Genomic DNA, 21,842 nt, shown 5'->3' with positions numbered 1-21,842 from the left:
TAGCCACACTGGCCCTTTGGGAATAAGATCCTGTATTAAATGTAAAAAAAGAGTTTGTCTTCTCCTGTAAAGTTTCTATTTTGGAGATTTTTTTTTTTGACTTCTCAATGAGAAGCAAGAGTCAGAGTCCACCTGTTAAACCTATAAACTAATCTAAAGACATTCATTTAGGCCCCCAGAACCATTTTGAGAGAACAAAGGGATCAAAAGGTTTGCACCCACATGCCATCTGCACCTGCACTCAGGCCCCTTGCTGTAGGTGTGTAGGGGCAGATCATTGTTGTTGATTGGTTAGGCTTTGGTCAGCAAAATCAACCAGAAGCTTTGTAGGCAGGCACGTCCTCATCCAATAGCAGCTATAGCTACAGATCAGGCAAGACAATACAGTTACCACATGCTGTATCTGGTTAATGTTTACCATGGGCAGTAGTGCTTGCAAAGTAGGGCTACTGCCAGAGCCTTCTTCAAAGACTGGTCATTTCAGCTTTATGAAGTCTGTCATGAGCTACAACAAAAACAAAGATTTTGATGAAGACTTGAAGAGTCCAATCCAAGGGTTTGTCAGTGATGGTTCCAGGATTAGACAAGCCAACAAAGCTGAAACGAAGTTTCGGACAAAGTTTGACCCCCGCGTCACAGCGAGGTATGATGCACTGTCAAATTTTTAAAAATAAGTAAGGTTATACTGGCAGATCTGGGAGTGCCACCAGAATAGACGAGGCAGTGCTCGTGATTAAGCATATTTCTTCAGTTCATATTGATAATTAGTCCAGACAGGCATAAACCTTTTGGTTCTTTTCACATTTTGATCCTGCCAAGTTACATTCTGTGTGCAGCTGCATGATTAGAGGAATATATTTGTACAAGCATGTAAGGCGTCATTTAATATTTTAAAAGCCCTGCTATCATCATTGGCTCCAAAAGCATATTATAGTTCCATATTTGAGAAACTTTCTCGTATTCGTAAGCAGCTCACCTGTGGCCACCCAGCTGGGCCAAGCTGCCCTCAGTTCATTGTCATTTGTCAGGTAGATATGGCCTCCTGGGGATGTGATAAAATGACCGTCCTTCTTCAACAGCTCTCTTCACAGCAGGGCCCGAAGTATTTAAAGCTTCAGAATCTTGGAGCACAGCCTTCTCAGAAACTGTGAGACGGGGCTTAGCAGACGGTCAGACTGTGAACTGCATGCAGATTCATGACCTGCTGTGGTAATTGTGTATTTAATGAATACAAATGTTGTGTATTATAATAACCTGAGAGCAGGTTCTCTGAGGCGTACGCATACAAAAGATAATTATCAGCATAGTGCTTAAAAATGCTTTTAGACATTTTAATGTAAGTGATAGTCATTGGGGGGGGTTCTCCATTATTACCCCCCCCACGCACACACACACCCCACCCCCACCCCCCGCCCACACACAGTACCCTCAATGTTAAACATAAAAAGATCATTAAAAAAAAAGCATAATGTTGGGTAATATTTTTCCAGGTATGACATCAAGGCTCTGATTGGTCGGGGCAGCTTCAGTCATGTGGTGCGTGTTGAACATAGACACACCCGCCAGCCCTTCGCCATCAAACTCTTGGAGGTCAAAGGCCATGAAGGTCGTGAGTCATGTCGTGCAGAACTGCAGGTTCTACGGAGGGTCCGCCATGCCAACATCATCCGTCTAGCAGAGGTGTTTGAAACTTCACATCGTGTTTACCTCGTTCTGGAGCTAGCAACAGGAGGGGAGCTGCTGGAGCGAGTGGTCGCTAGAGGCTCCTTCACTGAGACTGACGCCACCAGGTAAGGGTGAGAAATATGACAATGTGTTTGCATTATTGGTATGATAAATGTAGTGTATGGCATTCAATGTCTGTATGTGTCATAAAAAGTCCCTTCATAGAGTGCCTGTGAATAATAACTACCTTAAATCTTATAGGAATAGGAAGTATCTAAACTTCATAGTAACAAGTAAATGACTGTGCTATTATTTCATTAACCATTTGAGTAACTCTTTGACCCTTAGGTTCATTACTCAGTTATTAATCTTAACAATTGTTCTGTAATTGCAATGAATTGGTTATGCAACGAACATGTAACTACATAGTTACAGGAGTAAGGTATTGATATTGTATTCCCTCCTGTTTCTTCATTAAATATTATCTTACTCTATTACCTATTTTCATTAAATAATGTCTCTGAAATAACATTTAACAGATATTTTAACATAAATTTGCACAAACATGACTAGAAACTTATATCTGGTAATATGAATAAACAATCATTTTATGTTCCAGTATATAAGTCTTGCAAACACCAAAAAAAAAAATAATAATAATAATATATATATATATATATATATATTGTTATATATATATATATATATATATATATATATATATATATATATATATATATATATATGTATTTACCAATAACCAATCATCAAAAAAGACCATTCGATGAAGATACTATACTGTATGGCATAGTACAGACTTGTGAATTTGCGAAATTTTATACCCCTCATTTTTGCCATACCCCCCACCCTTGTGACTAGAGCGCTCATCATGGTATCAAGTGGACTGCGCTATATCCACACCCTGGGCATCATTCACAGAGACCTGAAGCCAGAGAATCTGCTGTACTACCATCCAGGTCAGGATTCACGTCTGATCATAACTGACTTCGGGCTGGCCTGCTGGGACAGCAAGAGCCGCACTGTGGAAAGAGGTGATATGAGAGTTGGGGGCAGCTGTGGAGCTGGAAGTGGCCGAGAGATTGTGAATTGTGCTAGGTCAGTTGTGGATGATGATGATGATCGGGGTACTGGTGGCACCAAAAGTTGCAGTATTATACATATAAAGGATAAGGGCACTTTAGATGACTGCAGAAGATTAGTAGATGGTGGGAAAGCCAGAGAGAGCAGCCAGGGAAGGGGCATTGCCATTGGAGGAGATAAGAGAGGAAATGCGAATGGGTGTCCGGTCAGTACAGGAGATGAAAGGGAAATAGATGAAAGGTTGGGATTTGATGGAACAGGAAAAGATAGCAGTGGTGTAGAGAATAAGGGGGGAAGCTGCACTGCACTCTCCGGGGGTACTAAAAGGGACCAGCTAGAGGAAAGTCAGACAGATGTTTTAGAAATGTCTAAACATACCAACCCTAATATGGAAGGAGAAAGAGAAAATAGACTTGGCCAAGAGAGACAAAGCCAATTTTCACATGACAAGCTGAAAGCTAGAAGACAAACTAACTGTATTGAGTGTAGACAAGATGGAGATCATAACAATCGGGAGAAAGGCTTTCAAAGCTTCAAAATAGCATCTCTGACCAAGGATTCTGGCTGCCGAAATGGACGTGATTGGGCACTGAGGACGTTGTGTGGAACCCCTGAGTATTTAGCCCCTGAGATGGTGGGTGGGAGACCCTACGGCAGCGCGGTGGACATGTGGGCACTAGGAGTGATTTCTTACATCCTGCTGAGTGGCTCCATGCCCTTCGACCAGCGCAGCCGGCCACGCCTCTTCAAGGCCATCCTCTGGGGAAGCTACAGTTTCCACGGTGAAGTGAGTGTCACAAACTGTGATGTAGTGTCTCTTTCTCTCTCTCTTTCTATTTCACAATGCCTCTTCAGGGTCTTCACCATCTGTGTAAAAGAACGGCAAGGTCAGACGTGTAGGTGTGTGTGCATTTGTTTTGTTTGTCTGTTTCAGTGTAGATCAACATATGCTTATGCAGGCCATTATGTTAGGATGTACTGTAAAAAGCGGAACATTTAAAAATTACAGTAATAATTGCGTTACATTGACAGTAATATACTGTACCTTATTAGCAGTAAATAACAGTAAAATAACAACTTTATATTGTGACTGGCCAGTGACCTGGATTGCAGGAGTGCTGCGTTGCAGCTGTATTCTGCACTGTTGTGCTATTGTGTACTGTATTCTGCTGTACACTGTAATACAGTAATATGCAGCATTTTTGCACAATTGTAAACAATAATGAAACTCTGCAAACTGTATAAATATAAAAAAATTATTTTATTTGAATTCATTTAAAACTACTTTACACATTACCAGACCTAGTATATGTAAATTAACCCCTTAATAAGGGTTTGTTTTAGGGATTAATAGAACACAGAAAATCACAAATTTCAATTTTACAATGCAAATGTACACTGCTCAAAAAAATAAAGGGAACACTTAAACAACACAATATAACTCCAAGTAAATCAAACTTCTGTGAAATCAAACTGTCTACTTAGGAAGCAACACTGATTGACAATCAATTTCACAGCTGTTGTGCAAATGGAATCGACAACAGGTGTAAATTAATGGCAATTAGCAAGACACACTCAATAAAGGAGTGGTTCTGCAGGTGGGGACCACAGACCACTTCTCAGTACCTTTCTGCTTTCTGGCTGATGTTTTGGTCACTTTTGAATGTTGGTGGTGCTTTCACACTCGTGGTAACATGAGACGGACTCTACAACCCACACAAGTGGCTCAGGTAGTGCAGCTCATCCAGGATTGCACATCAATGCGAGCTGTGGCAAGAAGGTTTGCTGTGTCTGTCAGCGTAGTGTCCAGAGACTGGAGGCACTACCAGGAGACAGGCCAGTACACCAGGAGACGTGGAGGAGGCCGTAAGAGGGCAACAACCCAGCAGCAGCACCGCTACCTCCGCCTTTGTGCAAGGAGGAACAGGAGGAGCACTGCCAAAGCCCTGCAAAATGACCTCCAGCAGGCCACAAATGTGCACAAACGGTTAGAAACCAACTCCATGAGGATGGTATGAAGGCCCAACGTCCACAAGGGTTGTGCTCACAGCCCAACACCGTGCAGGACGCTTGGCATTTGCCAGAGAACACCAGGATTGGCAAATTCGCCACTGGCACCCTGTGCTCTTCACAGATGAAAGCAGGTTCACACTGAGCACATGTGACAGACGTGACAGAGTCTGGAGACGCCGTGGAGAGCGATCTGCTGCCTGTAACATCCTTCAGCATGACTGATTTGGCAGTGGGTCAGTAATGGTGTGGGGTGGCATTTCTTTGGCGGGCCGCACAACCCTCCATGTGCTCGCCAGAGGTAGCCTGACTGCTATTACGTACCGAGATGAGATCCTCAGACCCCTTGTGAAACCATATGCTGGTGAGATTGGCCCTGGGTTCCTCCTAATGCAGGACAATGCTAGACCTCATGTGGCTGGAGTGTGTCAGCAGTTCCTGTAAGATGAAGGCATTGAAGCTATGGACTGGCCCGCCCGTTCCCCAGACCTGAATCTGATTAAGCACATCTGGGACATCATGTCTCGCTCCATCCACCAACGCCACGTTGCACCACAGACTGTCCAGGAGTTGGCGGATGCTTTAGTCCAGGTCTGGGAGGAGATCCCTCAGGAGACCATGCGCCACCTCATCAGGAGCATGCCCAGGCATTCTAGGGAGGTCATACAGGCACGTGGAGGCCACACACAATACTGAGCCTCATTTTGACTTGTTTTAAGGACATTACATCAAAGTTGGATCAGCCTGTAGTGTGTTTTTCCACTTTAATTTTGTGTGTGACTTCAAATTCAGGCCTGCATTGGTTAATAAATTTGATTTCCATTGATGATTTTTGTGTGATTTTGTTGTCAGCACATTCAACTTTGTATAGAACAAAGTATTCAATGAGAATATTTCATTCATTCAGATCTAGGATGTGTTATTTGAGTGTTCCCTTTATTTTTTGAGCAGTGTATTAACAGACATTTCAACTCATAATTTGTACAAACATGACCAAAACCTAATCTCCATGTCCCAGCAATCAAAAACTATTTAAAAAACAATTTAATTTTAATTGCTAATCAACACTGGTGATGAGTTATATTTTTATATTTTGTTTCTTCACTACAAATATTATGATAAGTGAAACACTAAAAAGGAGCCAGAAATAGCCAGAAAAACTTTTCCCAAATGGAGCTCTATTTAATTTTCCCAAATTATCACTCTACCAGTGGAGCTGCTGCATTTAGAGGAACTCATAAAGCCATAATTCAATATTCTGACTATGGCAGCATGAATATGAAAATCATACTGCGATAACACCTCAGTATAGAGATACATCATAATGCCCTTGTAAAGCTCTTATTGAGTCTGATCAAATGATGACCATTGCTACTTTATTACCTAATAACTAGAGTGAATTAAGCATTTCCAGAGCACTTTATGCATTATAATCACATTATACATTATAAATTATAATCTTATGCACAACTTTTGTCTGAGCTCTGGGTCTAAATCTGCTTATTTACCTTGACTAATAAACCATCATTCATTTATTATAAAAAATAAAGTGGTCCTCTATTCTAAAATAAAGATTTGTCATTAATATGTGCTGAGAAGGTGGTCACCCCCGGCGATGAGCATGGCATCTGTAAGAACTTTGCTGATTAAATGAGTAAAGAAGCTTATGTTCAATACCTAACCTGTTAGACTGCATCTCACCAGGCTGTCTTCATATCTTCTTATCAAAAATGTGTGGATGATTATGATGTATAATACATAAATAAAAGCGTCCAGCCTAGTTTGAGTTATAGTAGCAGCCAGTTAATTTCCAACTACAGGTTTAATAAGGTTTAGTGAGGTCATTCTTAGGGCATTATAAAGTCCCCCTTCACATTATAATACTACACAATATGCCTTTTACTATATTGAAAACATTGTTAAACCTTTGATGTGACATGGTCAAGGATTTGATTCTTTGATTTTTTTTATTTATAATGATGCATTCATGTGGAATCATGTGAATGCTTGATCCATCCAATGGTCAGGCGGTGCTCATAGCACACTATAAAATGTTGGCTCATGGCTCATTTGCATATTCTAGCCTTCTGGAATATCATTACTGCATAGAATAATGATGATTAACAAACTATGCATTGCACAGCCATGGTAACCACTCTGAAGCTTACAGGGCAAATGGGGGGGATGGGGGGGGGGGTGTTTGTAAGTTAATGTAAACAGGTTTTGTTACAAGTCATTTAGGATCATTTTAGTAGCATGGTGTAGAGAAATGGAAATGCAAAATTGTTTTGCACCACAACAATTTACTGTAAAGCTGAGCTGTATCTGTGCATGAGTTTAGCATGTACAGAATGATGACATATAAACCTACGCACAGTTAGAGGAAAGAAACTGGAACAGCATTCAAATTTGTTTTATGATTAGCTGATCTGTCTCACAGCCTCACAGCCTCACAGCCTCGCAACGCAGCAGAAAGCAACACGAATACTGGCAGATATTTGAACTGCCAAACTTAGGTTGACATGAACACGGGTTGCCAGTGTGAACAAACTGAAATAACTCATAAGTGATTCTTTTTACAACTGGTCCAAAACCAAAAGTGAAAATGAGAGATTAAATCAGGCGATGAGTCTGCTGCAGGCTAAACAACCAGAGTTGGAATGGAGGTGATGACTGGTGTTTTCGCTCAATAATTGGTAGGGGATGGCATTGTTGGTTAGTATCATATCACAACAACTTAATATAAACAAACAAAGAAAAAAAATTAGATCAACAGGCCCCAGAAGACTTCCAGAGAAAAAAATCTCAGTGATCCTCGTGATCAGACCATAGTGTTGAGATTTGTTTTGGCAGCATCGTTTGATCAGGAGAGGAGGGTATCTTGCTTTTTCCCCCTCAAGGTACCTACTTGTGTTATGAAGTTCCGAAAGAAACAGAAGCTGCACCTGCAAACAGGTCCCTTAGTGTTTAATTTGTGAAGCACTGAACAAAAGGCACTTTAATGGAAATCCATAGTGATGTTGTCTGTGAGTCATCCAGCACTTTGTTGATTTATAAAAAATAAAAACACAGCAGGAAGCAGGAGAGGACATACAGCCAGGACCAAACCTAAATGATCCAGAGTGGTCTGGATATAGTTTGCGTAGGTCTAATGGGGTTGCCAGTTAAAGAGGGCTGAAAAGAGGCAGGCAGCAGAGCAGAGACCACTAAACAGCCAAGTGTCAACCGGAGGGCAAACACTGTCTGTGCATGTGTGCGAGAGTGTGTGTGAGAGAGAGGTGAAATCTGGTCAGCTGTGTAAACAGCCTGGAGGCTTCTGACAGACACGCTGGCCCTCCCACGACGGAGGATGCAGCGTGTCTCAGGTGTGACCCGTCTGGCCAGCGGCTGTTTTCCTGAGTGGGGGGTGGGGAAGGTGGAGGAGAGAAGGAAGAGGAGGAAGCAAGGGAGGGAAACACATTCTGAATGTACCACAAGACTTTTATCACCTCCTTCACACATCACACTGACACACACTCACAAACACAGGGCTGTGTCCAAAACATTGATGCACTGATACAGTCATAGGCAAAAGTTTTAACATTCTTAGTCATATTACATGTTTTGCTGATTTTCAAAGTGAAAGTTACCATGTTAAAATAAAAAATTTTAAAGCACACGTTCTATTTATTTGCTGAAATTAACATAGTAGATAAAATAAAACATAACATATAAAATCTGGGGGGCTCCCGAGTGGCACAACCGTCTAAGTATTGGCCCTATCATCAGGAAATCGCAAGTTCAATCCCTCGTGAGACTACAGCCATCCGTAGCCGGGAGTCCAAGAGAGCACAATTGGCCTCTCTCTCTGGGTGGGTAGGATGGCCCCCCTTCTCCCCCATCACTTAATGTGATGCTAGTCAGAGCAGGCGTCTGTTAGCTAACATAACAGATCTGCTAAGAAGCAGTTGCTGGTTTCACAGGTCTCGGAGGAAGCCTGTGCTAGCCTTCACCCTCCTAGCATTGGTATTATCGTGTGATTGGGGGAGTCCTAAGTAGCGAGTGGAATTGGAGATGACTAAATTGGGGAGAAAATCGGGTAAAAATAAAATAATAAAATAATAAAATCTGCCATAACTTTTGCACAGGCCACATTTTATGCTTTAGTTTTTACAAAATGTTAAATTTAGCACATGTAAACTGTAATTAAACTGCAGAAGTGTGTCCTCTGACCAGAGTCAGGGTCAAAACAGTCCAGGGTCACAGAGCCAACAGGGACAGACATAACAACAAGGAACACAGGATCAACAAACAATGGAGGCCAGAATAACAAATACCAAGCAATTCAAACAAAACAAACAATACACTTCAAAGAAAGACCAGCGAGAGACTAGGGAAAACATAGGCTTATATACAGGGACAGGTAACGAGACACAGGTGGTTAACAAGTGGGTAACAGGTGAAAACAATCAAGGGCAGGGTCTGGAAACAAAGGAGCAGGACATGGAAGGAATGAAAACAAAAGCACATAGACCAGACTAAAACCAAAACAAAAGCACATGGACCAGACTAAAACCAAAACAAAAGCACATGGATGACTGGGAGGGGCCAATCATGACAGTTCCGATGCTCGCCAAAAAAAACAAAACAAAACCAAACAGACACAACAGGAGCTGAAGGTACAGGCACAGAAACAGACACTGGAGCAGAGACAGGAGGAGAACGCAGAACAGGAACCAAGGGCACAGACACAGAAACAGGAGAGGAAACAGAAGAGACAGCATCAGACACAGGAACAGAGGAAACACAAAAAGACTGAGGATGAAACAAGGGCCGGGAGGGAGGATGAGGATGAACAACAGAAAACAACACCGAATGAAGGACGACCGGAGGCACAATAGGAAGACAGGAAAACAACAACAACGTAAGACATACCAGGCAAAAGACAATGAAACAAGAATCAGAACAGACAGAGGGACAGGAACCGACACACATATAGACACCAGGACAGAAACAGAAAGAGAGACAGGAACCACAACAGGCACAGGCACAGACACAACAACAGGAACCAAAAGCAAGCCAGGGGAAAAAACAGGGGACACAGAAGCAGACACAGGTGGAACAGGAGGTCCATGGAGATGAACAGACACAGAGGGAACAGGAGGGCCATAGGGAGCAGCAGACACAGGCGGAACAGGAGCATCACGGGCAGCAGTAAGCACAGGCGAGGGCGGGACAGGCGGGGCTGTGACATCCTCGGAGGCAGGCGGGACTGGAGGCACGGCGATAGGCGGCAGGTCCAGAGGCGCGGTGACTGGGAGCGGGTCTGGAGGCACGGCGACGGGCACGGGTAGCAGCCACAGAAACAGGCGTGCCGCGGGTAGCGGCCACAGAAACAGGCGTGCCACGGGTAGCGGCCACAAGAACACTTAAAAATCACTTAAATATGACCATGGTCGATCAAACGTTTGCATATGACGGTGTCAGCGTATTGATATTCTGAACACAGACTTATATATCATGGCATTGTGCATAGTAATACAGTGAAGACTATCAATATTTATGAATTTACTTTACTTACTGAAACAGATGCTGCTTTCAAGTCTTAAACTTTGACTTTTAAAACATGGCTGCGTTGGAGCCCATTTTTCACTCCAGCTCCCTTTACATATCGCATGTTTAAGTGAAATGAAGCACTGAGTGAAAACAAGTGAAAGGAATTTATTGATTTATTGCCTACTGTCGTGTGTCATGCCCATATTAGGAACTAAGCATTTGTGTCTATGTGCAAATTGAATGGCATTTTTGAAAAATCACTGCTATCATGCCCTTCAGGAAACAAAATGGTTGCAAACAAGATGTTTTGTCCTGCATATATTTTTCCTCAAAATGTTGGGGAATCCTGGATCCTCAGAATTGCAATGTTATAGTACAAATAATGCTACAAACAAGCTATAAACAAGAAATTTCCTCACTACAAAATATTCCACAGTCAACTGTCAGTGGTATTATAACAAAGTAGAAGTGTCTGGCAATGATAGCAACTCAGCCATGAAGTCGTAGGCCACGCAAAATGACAGAGCGGGGTCAGCGGATGCTGAGGCGTATAGTGCACAGAGGTCGTCAACTTTCTGCAGAGTCAATCACTACAGATGGGATGGCCCCTTCCTGTTCCAACATGACCGTGCATCAGTGTACAAAGCAAGGTCCATAAAGACATGGATGAGTGAGTTTGGTGTGGAAGAACTCGACTGGCCTGCACAAAGTCCTGACCTCAACCCAATAGAAAACCTTTGGGATGAATTAGAGCGGAGACTATGAGCCAGGCCTTCTCGTCCAACATCAGTGTCTGACCTCACAAATGTGCTTCTGGAAGAATGGTCAAAAATTCCCATCAACACACACCTTAATCTTGAGGAGAGCCTTCCCAGAAAAGTTGAAGATGTTATAGCTGCAAAGGGTAGATCTGCATCATATTAAACCCTATGGATTAAGAATGGGATCTCACTCATGTTCATATGCAAATGAAGGCAGACGAGCAAATACTTTTGGAAATATATTGTATTTTTGAAGAAACCAAGTCAAGAGGCATTTTCAAGTCAAGAGGCTTTTATTGTCATTCCATCTATGTACAAGTACACAGTGGAGTGAAATTATGTTCCTCAAGGAACATCACGGTGCAACAAGGAACACAAAGTACAAAATGCAAATGTGCAGAGATGGTGTGCAAACAAGAATTAAACTAGAAATGATAAATGATAAATTAAACAGACATTAGACACAGTAAACAGAGAGGATAGTGCAGCACCAACACAGCACTCATTCTGGACATGAGGTAGTGAGAATAAGGTGCAGAGATACTAACATGCTGTGATCTGTGAGTCACGCAGTCAGATGACGAACACACAGCAGTTACTGAGGTAGAAAAACTTGAATAAAACAGTGAAAACATGGTGTTAGCAGCAATGTTTCCAGATGCCAGTAGAGCATCAAAAGAGTTGTGTGTGTGGAGTATGTGTGTGAGGGGGGGCAGGGGTTAGATCAGTCCTTGTGAGTTTAAAAACCTGATTGCCTGAGAAGTACAGCTGTTGCGGAGTCTGCCAGTGGTGGCATGGATGCTCCAGTACCTTCTGCCAGACAGCAACAGTGAAAAAAGTCCGTGTGAGGGATGGATGATGTCGTCCATAATGCTAGTGGCTTTCCAGATACAACATGTGGTGTAGATGTCAAAGCAGAGCCAGTGATGTTCAGTGGGGGGTGGTCACCTCTCACTCGTCGGAAGTCAACAACCATCTCCTTAGTTTTGTCTACATTCAGAGACGGGTTGTTGGCTCCTCACCAGCCCATTAGCCGCTGCACCTCATCTCTGTATGCTGACTCATCGTTCTTGCTGATCAGACCCACCACAGTCGTGTCATCAGCACGACTCTGCAGTCATCCATGGTTTCTGGTTGGGGTGAGTTGTGACGGGTTTGGAGACAGTAACATCATCAATGCACTTGCTGATGTAGCCAATTACTGATTCTGTATACTCATCCAGGTTGATGGAGTCACTTGTAGTTGCTGCTACTCTGAACATCTCCCAGTCGGTGTGCTCAAAACAGTCCTGCAGAGCAGAGATAGCTCCTGGCAGCCAGGCTCTCACTTGCTTCTGGTCTGGTTTGGCATGTTTGATGAGTGGTCTTTATGCTGGAATGAGCATCACAGACATGTGGTCGGAGTACCCATAGTGGGAGCGGGGTTCAGCCCTGTACGCGCCAGGGATGTTTGTGTAAACAAGATCCGGCACGTTAGCCCCACGGGTTAACATATTGATGAAATTTGGGGAGTACTGACTTCAGATTAGCATGGTTGAAATCACCGGCAACAATAAACAGTCCATTTGGGTTTGTGTTCTGGAGGTCACTGATAGCGCAGTACAGCTCGTTCAGTGCGCTGTTAGCATTAGCACTGGGAGCTATATACACTGCTATTATATACAGCAAACTTAGCTCTCTAGGCAAATAAATTGGCCTGGCTCTGACAATCGCAAACTCCACCAGCGGTGAGCAGTGACCGGAGACTAGCGCTGCGTTTGTTTGTTTTTTTTAACATTCTGTTTTTATTTTGTAATATTCAACAATAACAACATAATACGTATGTTATATATAAGTATGTTATAAAAGGTAGCCAGGTGTCAAAAAACCTATCTTTTGATCCTCTTATAGTGAACTTAATCTTTTCCATTTGAATGTGGGCCATAACTTCATTAATCCATCTGTTATGTGTGGGTGGGTTAACCCCCTTCCAGTTCAAAAGAATTAGACGCCTTGCTAGCAGGGTGGAGAAGGCAATAACATGACATTTGTCTGTAGTTAGAGATGATCCTTCAGGTCGTGTACAAAATAGAGCTAGCAGAGGATGTGGATCCATTACGACACCATAGATGTCATTAAAGGTCTTAAATACACTCCTCCAGAACTCCTTCAGCCTAGGGCATGACCAGAACATATGGGCTAAGGTAGCTGGTGTTTGCTTACATCTATTACACGCTGAGCTGGTATTAGGAAAATTTTTTGCCAATTTAGAATTAGTGAAATGGAGCCTATGGAGTATCTTAAATTGTATCAACCCGTGTCTTGCACAAGGGGTCGATGAGTGCACCTGGTGAAGAATGCCCTCCCAATCAGCATCAGATAGAACTATAGATAGGTCCTGCTGCCATGATTTATAGAGCTAACAGTAAAATATATATAGGAAATAGTGCCACGCTTATTAGGATTTAAACAACATATCAATTATTGACAGTGGAGGTAAACTAGGGAAGGAGCTAAATGCTTTTTGAGTAAAGCTCCTTATCTGAAGATACCTGAAAAAGTGGTTTTGTGGTAGCTTAAATCTTTGGGAAAGTTCAGTGAAAGATAGGAAAGAGTTGTCTGAAAACATATCCTTAAAGCTTCTAATTCCCTTCTTGTACCATATGCTAAAAGTCGAGTCAGAATAGGAAGGCACGAACAAGTGGTTTGACACTATAGGGCTCAAAACTGAAATTAATTGTAGCCCAAAGTGTTTACGGAATTGGGACCAAATATTTAAGGTATGGGTGACTACAGGATTAAGAAAACACGGAGTGGTACCTCCGGTTGTGAGAAGAGAAGAGCATACCAAAGAGCTTAAAGAAAATTGGCTGTAAGACCTCTCTGCATACACTCATATTGGGATAGAAGGGGAGTCTTCTGGTGACATCCAGAAAGCTATCTTTTGAATATTGCATGCCCAGAAGTAAAATAAGAGATTTGGTAGTGCCATTCCACCCTGCTGCCTTGGTCTCTGCAAAAAGGTTTTCCTAATGCGGCAACCCCACAGAAATGCAGTAATCAATTTATCTACATTATTAAAGAAACTTTTTCTAAAAAAAACAGGCATATTGGAAAATAAGTATAGAAAACGGGGTAGAATTGTCATTTTAACTAAATTAACTCGCCCTACTAAAGAGAGTGGCAGTGCGGACCATCTTACAAAATCTTTCCTGGTGCGATCATAGAGAGGGACAAAGTTAGAGTCCAAAACAGCATCGAGGGAACGTGTGACCATTATGCCCAGATATTTAAATCCTCTGTACTTTAACTTAAAAGGAATGATGGAGTTGGGTAATCCATTACTTTGCGAGCTGATAAGGAAATACTCGCTTTTCTGTAAATTTAGTTTATAACCAGAGAATTTCCCAAAGTTCTCTAAAATAGAGAGAATGTGGGGGACTGATGACAGGGGGTTTGAGACATAAAGCAGGTCATCTGCATACAGTGAGACCTTATGTTCAATACCCTTACGGCAAATACTTCTAAAGTCAGAACATTGTCTCAGAGCTACAGCCAACGGTTCTATCGCTATAGTGACACCCCTGTCTCATGCCTTGCTCTAAGTGGAAATATCATGAGTGGCAATTGTTAGTACATACAGATGCTACCGGGGATGCATATAACAATTTGATCCAAGAGATAAACTTACGGGAGAAACCAAACTTTTCAAGAGTAAGAAAGAGATAAGGCCATTCTACTCTATCAAATGGCTTTTCTGCATCCAAAGAGACTATTATTTAAATAAGCGCCTAAGATTACTGAAAGAGTTGTGTCCTTTTATAAAGCCTGTTTGATCCATCTAAATAATTGAGGGTAGAACTATTTTGAGACACAATGCAAGAGTTTTAGCCAATATTTTAAAGTCTGAATTTAAAAGTGAAATAGGTCTGTATGAATCACAAAGAGTAGGATCCTTATTTTCTTTGGCCAATAGAGATATTGATGCCTGTGTTAGAATCGGTGGTAAACTTCTGTTAGAAAAGGATTCGTTAAATAGTTTAAGTAGGTCTCCCAGATTAGGATCAAGTTGATCACTAATTAATGGTAAATCCAGATTAGCAAAAAAATAATGCATTTGACTTGGATCAGTGGGATATTGTGAGGCGTACAAAGACGTGAAGAAACTACAGAATCTGTCATTGATATCTTTATGGCTATATAATATGGAACCAGCTGAGGACTGTATCTGTGTTATCATTGTAGATGCAGTGGACTGGCGAGCTTTTAAGGCTAAAAGTTTACTCGCTTTATCACCAAATTCATAATATTTTTGTTGCATTCTTAGCAGTCTCTGTTCCTCCTGAGAAGTAGAAATTAAATTGTATTCAGTTTGAAGCCGCACTCATTCTTTAAACAGGGTGGAGTTGGAGGACATGACACATTGCTCATCCAATTTAAATATAGCATCTGATAGCTCCTTTAATTTGGCTGTCTCTTGCTTTTTAATTCGAGATGTAAAAGAAATTATTTGACCTCGTATATATGCCTTAAGGGTCTCCCATAGAATAGATCTTGATATTTCTGGGGTATCATTGGTGTCCAGGAAAAACTTTATTTCACTGGTTATAAATGCTACGAATTTATTATCAGAAAGCAAAAGAGGGTTCAATCGCCATGGATTAACAGCCGGCGGTTCATCAGGGAAGATAAGCTCGAATGAACATGGAGCATGGTCAGAAATAATAATACTATGGTATGTGCTTGATAAAATAAATGGCAACAAGTTTTTATCGACTAGAAAAAAATCTATACGACTATATGAGTGATGTACCGGGGGAAAAAAGGAAATGGCTTTTGAAGTTGGAGAAAAGAATCTCCATGGTTCTAATAGTCCGCACTGCTCACAGAAGTTCTGAATCACTAAGGCTGATTTTGAGAGCTGGGCATTTTTTGTGGATGACTGGTCTAACGTCAGATCAAGCACGCAATTAAAATCTCCACTTATAATTACTGAATATTTATTTGTTATCGGAATCCTGGCAATGACTTTGTTGAAAAAATTAATGTCATCAAAATTTGGGGTATAAATATTCACAAGAACGGTTGGTTTCCCAAAAAACTGACCCATTACTATCACATAGCGTCCATTAGGGTCGGATATCACTTGGTCACTAGTAAAGGATACATTCCTACACCTCTACCTCTCACATTCAGACTTGAATGGAACACCTGTCCTCCCCAGCTTCGTCTGATCTTGATTACTTCAGAAGTGAGGATATGAGTTTCTTGTAAAAACACTAAACTAGAGTTGAGTTGACGGAGGTGAGTAAATATCCTATTTCTTTTGATAGTGGCATTTATACCCTTTACATTCCAAGTAATGAAATTAACACTTGTTTGACTAACCCTTACCATTCCCTCTAAGCTTATATATGCAATGAGAGTATATGCCCATTAGTAATCTCAAAGAGAGTGAGACATAGCAATAATGAATAAATATCAATGAGAAATTACCAACATTATTCAAAGAAAATGTTTGAAATGCAAGTGATCTTTAGGCTAATACAACCAAACTTAAAATAGTAATTAAATGGAGCTGCAGACAACATGGAATACCCCCCAAACATCCATAACCCTGCATCCTCCAAAGGAGGGTGCATAACCTTTCCCCACCCCAAAAAGAAAACGCTGGGCTGCTTACAACGTTGCCCACCTGAGAGCAGTTCTGCTCCACTACTTAACAGTAGTTGAAATAAATAGATAACTTTTTCCTGCACTGAGAAAAAACAATAAAATAAATAAAAAGTAAAATACATATATGTATCCTTGAGTACATATACATACACAGCTCCCTGTCATAGAGTACACTGGCCTTATACAAAATACTGGTTGAGAAACTCGCATGGTAGAACTATTTACATAGCTAACACAATTCTCTGTGAATTCTTAACACGATTATACACTGTAAATCAATGAGAACATAGATTAGGTATAGAGGAACCATGGTATGTCTATATTTGGAATTCTAGCCAATATGATTCAGAGCTAAAGCGGCAGACCTCCAGTGAGCGTGGATCATCTGTACCCACACTCACTGTACACTTGCATCCGTAGAGAGATTCAAACCCTGTAGAAACACTGTGACCTGTTGAGGTGATTCAAAGACGTGCTTGACCCCTTTGTGGTTGATTCTCAAACGGGCAGGGAAGAGCAGCCCGTACTCAATGCCGACCTCGCAGAGTTGGGGTTTGATTGCCGTAAATGCAGCTCTCCGTCTGGCCACCTCTGCACTGAAGTCCGGGTAAATATGGATCCGGTTACACTGAAACTGCAGTTGTCTCTTCTCTCGTGCCAGCTGGAATATCCGCTCCCTGGTTTGGAAATGATGAAGCCGCACAATCATTGGCCTCGGCAGCTGGTGCTGCTTCGGCATGGGAGCCAAGGAGTAATGTGCACGGTCCAGGGCCGGCGGCTTGGTGAAGGAGTCAGACCTGAAAACGTCCAGCAGGAGCGATTCCATGAATTATGTTGGTCGGGGACCCTCTAGGCGCTCAGGAATTCTGATGATTCAGATATTCTTTCAGCGTGCATGATTTTCGACATCATCGAGTTTCACCCAATTGGTTTCGTTTTCTTTCACAAGCACAGAGCAGGTGTTCTCTAGGGTAGTAACACGTGAGTCCACCTCAGTCAGAGAATTCCCAGCATCCTCCAGGTTTTGTTCCAGGGCATGTAAACTAGTTTTTAGACTTGAAATGGATGACCTTAATTCACCAAGAATCTCGGCCCTGAGCGCGGATACTTCAGACTTTATTCTGCTGAGTAGCTGCCGGATGTCGTCCAATTGCTCTGGAGCACTGATGGCTGATGCTGGCGCGGCCCCATCGAGGTCCTTGCCGCTCTCCACCAGCCTGCTTGCCTTACTTCTGCCTCCTCACGCATCGCTTTCGGCCAGCAGGCTCACGCAGCGCCAGGGACTGTAGCAGGCCTAGCTTGCGCAGCTCTTCCCACAGTTTGCTTGGAAGCAGAGATTATGGCTGATTTCTCAGCTGTAGCTGGTTCTGGCGATGGTAGATGCTGGTGCTGGTTGAAACAGTCATGATCTAGTTTTGGTCGGGTTACACGACAGACAGTAAACAAAAATAACAAAAAAGCACCCTTTCGCTATTCCTGAGCAGTAACACTGCTACAGTTACTCACCGCCAGAAGTCAACCGTTAATTTTCCCCTTAGAGACATCTGTTCACACAAAATGACAAGAAAGTTTCAGGGCTCTAAAAATGTGATTAGCTCCTAGCTGTTAGCACATTTGTAGAGCTGCTTTATATTGTAATGCTGTTAAAATGGATGATGATACTGTGCTGTACGTGATCTATGGCATGTTAATAAACATTTTGTGTGTGCGAGGTAACCCCTACTAAAAACCTGCTTTGATACACTTTCAAAACCAAGAAAAATTTAATTACAGTAAAACGAAGGCTGAAGGACAGAACTGAAATGCTACACACAGTAAATGCAGCTGTAGGTTTAGGGTGTTTTTTTCTAGGAATGTCATCTAAAGCTTGTTACCACTTAAGCTAAATGAGCTAGCTGGCACACTTACTATCCAAACTACAGTCATGTGGAAAAGTCTGGGCACCCTTGGTCAAATTACATATTTTGTCAGTTTGTGAAAATAACAACACGTTCTATACTGAGAAAACTCTAAATGTTTAATTGCTTAATTTAACAGATTAGGGAAAAAATTTAGCCTGTGCAGAAGTTTTACATTTGTTTCTAATATTTTTATTATTAATGAATTCAGCAAAGAAATAGAAGTTGTGCACTAGAATTTGTCATATTTAGGTTCCTGTTCTCTGTGAAGGAACTTATTTTTACGTAGAAAATCAACAAAAGATGTAATTTGACAGGGGTGCTCAAACTCTTGCACACAACTGCACAGCCATAGCCAACTGAAAGCATGTTGAACCCGATGCTGCTGTGAACTGCAAGAGAAACACTCGCAGTAATAACACTCACAGTAATAACAAGCAGAACTGACACAATCACACAAGGTTGGAAACATAAGGTTTTATTGGTGTACTGCATTATGGTTGCAGGTTTGAATTTAATACATTTTGCTTGTGTTTTTTCTGAGGCTGAAATCCATGAGAATCATGAGTCACTCTGCAAGTAACTCAAGTCCAAATAGTTGACTCTAAACTCTATACTCAAGTAGCTCATCTTTCACTTTCATTCTAACAGCTTCTACTTAATCTCATCAGAAATCCTTACAAGTGCAGTCCAAGACAAAAAGAGTTGAAAATAAAAAATAAACATAATTTATTATTTCAGGCCAACTTTTAAACTCTATTTTATCAGTTCAGGTCTGTGAATTTGAAAGCTGTGTTGTGGTATGTAATTAGAAACTACTCAGGCATTACTTATAGAGCAGAGACACATACACGCACACAGACTCAATAAGACCTTCACTTCACTTCAGATATATATTTAAGCAGATGAATACGGATCCGCCCAACAAGACAGAGAATGATAGATGATGGCTGAGCGGCCCTGAGTTAGTCATTCGGCTCCCTCAATGTTTTATTGATGCAAGAATTTTCTCTTTCCCCTCATCGGTAAAAGTATTAAGGTGGGGCTCTTCCCTTTGGTGGAGAAATGACATAGAATGACTTATGGATTTGTGGTCTTTTTTTAGTTCTAAAACTGTGCAGTGTGTATGTGTCTTTGAGTAAGGCCTGCTCTTTCCATTCGTCAGCAACAGTCTTGCGATTGTCAATTTCATGGATGATTAATTGTCATTACTATGTGAGAGAGTGTGTGCCCGTGAGGGTGAGTGAATGTGAATGCGTGTGTGTGACAGAGAAAAAGTCAGAGAGAAAAAGAGGTGGATTATGATTCAGAACTAGGCCTCCTTTTCTTCTTGATGCATATTTTCTAAGCGTGTCTTAGGTATAGATGGCCTGGAAAGAAAGCCTTAAGCTGTTCTTGCTTTAGAGGCCATACATTGTTGTAGTGTAAACACATCTACAGTCAGTCGTGATGGCCTCAGCTATTTCCTCACCCTGTCAAAATATACACCGTGCCAGCTGCTTTGTGGGTCGGCAATGTGAGCGTCTAAATCCACAGCAGTAGCCTTGTCCAGTGAAGACTTCTTATTCTGAATGAAAGCAATGTAAACTGAGAGAACATGTTTTTTTCAGTTTCACATACTGCTACTTTTCCAGTTGGCATGTCACTCATGATTATGTTGCACAGCTTTAGCCAGTGTAATTGAGAGATATGTGTTGTTTTAAAAAATGAGAGAGCAGCACAGACAAAAAGCCAATATCATTGCAAACGGAATTGTATGTTTTATGTTTTCATAGGGTCCCACCAATATAAAAAATGCGCAGCCAATACCATATCAACTTTAAGGGGCTATAAATTCCAAAGGACTGATAATACTGGCCAATCTTATTTCATATTTATACGGTAAATATCAATATTATAGTCCAATAGTTTACAGAGTGCTTTACTGATTTATGATTGTTAGTTCTCAACTGTTACACTTTCTAAAATCAAGTACACAACAACACAACAGAGTCACAAGAGCTTAATACAAGAAAATGTAGCACTGGGGGTGGAGCTACTTAGACTTCATTGCAGTTTTGGCTTCTTTTAACTGCCTCTCTCTCTCTCTCTCTCTCTCTCTATATATATATATATATATATATATATATAAAAAAATTTAATAATTTCCTAATTACTCAATGCCTTGAGTTCAACCTCCTGAAGGCTCCTGAAGGCCTACCCAATGGGGGAGCTCTCTGAGCTGTATCTATCCTGATCTTATTGAGGAAAAAACTCCTGGCTGGACAGTCTTCCGTTGGGCATTTCAAGACTTTAACCCTTTTGTTTCCAACCACAACTTAACAATGAATTAAGAATGTTATGTGAATGCAAACATATTTTTAATACAACAAGCAAAACAACAACAATACAAGCATGATGGTTTTATGAAACTAACTAAAAATAATATATATTTAGTTCCCAGAAATCTTTAGACCTACAAAGACCTGATGTCCAGTTAACAGTATAACTGTAAGGATGTTTATAATGGGTATCTGATTATTCCAGTGTTAAAACAGGTTTAGATAGAGCAGAATTTCAGTGCGATTCAAACTGCAAAAAGCACAAATGACAGTAAGTCACTCTTGCCAAACGAGCATTTCTCAAATCTTCTTTCATGCACCACATTCCTCTAGACAGAATAGACGTTAATCAGAAGCGTACATGGAAAATACTAGTACAGCGGCTCTCAATGCCAGCTTTGGCATCTCCACAATGAATGCTTTCAGGTTTTCCATATAACAAAACTGATCTAATTCATCAGTTAATTATCAAGTCCTTCCTAAGTCAGGCATGTTGCAGCAGCGGAGATGTGGTCCAGGATTGGTCTGTGACAACCAATTAACATTTGTCTCTGTTTTTGTCTTCTGCCTAGCCGTGGAGCTCAGTATCTAACCAGGCTAAAGACTTCATAGAGCGTCTGTTGAGTCTCAACCCTGAGCAGAGAATGACTGCAGAGCAAGCTCTTAAACATCCTTGGCTGGTCACCAAGGCAGCCGGCTCGTCCAAAAGGAACCTCCACCGGCCCATATCCCAGAACCTCAGGCAGCGGGCCTCACGGTTCTCTACCCGAAGCAGCAGCAGCTCAGGTTCCGCTCAAGGGTCACGATGTGCCGCAAGCCCTCGCTCACACACCGGTCATGAATCATGCCAATTAGGTGGAAACAGATTGCAGCACAGTGTGATTGTGTCTGCTTAA

The 21,842-nt window shown here is 41.6% G+C and overlaps 1 protein-coding gene across 1 annotated transcript; it reads left to right on the top strand.

Annotated features, from left to right (window-relative positions):
* The first annotated feature begins 410 nt into the window (after positions 1 to 410).
* si:ch211-27e6.1 (serine/threonine-protein kinase H1) lies at positions 411 to 21,842 on the top strand. Its single transcript, XM_037544289.1, has 5 exons — positions 411 to 643; positions 1,491 to 1,790; positions 2,545 to 2,728; positions 3,323 to 3,553; positions 21,519 to 21,842. Exons 1-5 carry the CDS (start codon positions 411 to 413, stop codon positions 21,840 to 21,842), a joined length of 1,272 nt encoding a protein of 423 aa, XP_037400186.1.

The sequence above is a fragment of the Pygocentrus nattereri genome, chromosome 13, assembly GCF_015220715.1.
Source record: "Pygocentrus nattereri isolate fPygNat1 chromosome 13, fPygNat1.pri, whole genome shotgun sequence".
Lineage (NCBI taxonomy): Eukaryota > Metazoa > Chordata > Actinopteri > Characiformes > Serrasalmidae > Pygocentrus > Pygocentrus nattereri.
This window is presented reverse-complemented; position numbering and strand designations above follow the sequence as displayed.

Coding starts and splice junctions, on each gene's coding strand:
- si:ch211-27e6.1 (XM_037544289.1), top strand. CDS start 411: ATGTTTACCATGGGCAGTAGTGCTTGCAAAGTAGGGCTACTGCCAGAG. Junction 1,791..2,544: donor ACTGAGACTGACGCCACCAG/GTAAGGGTGAGA, acceptor CCTTGTGACTAG/AGCGCTCATCATGGTATCAA. Junction 3,554..21,518: donor GCTACAGTTTCCACGGTGAA/GTGAGTGTCACA, acceptor TCTTCTGCCTAG/CCGTGGAGCTCAGTATCTAA.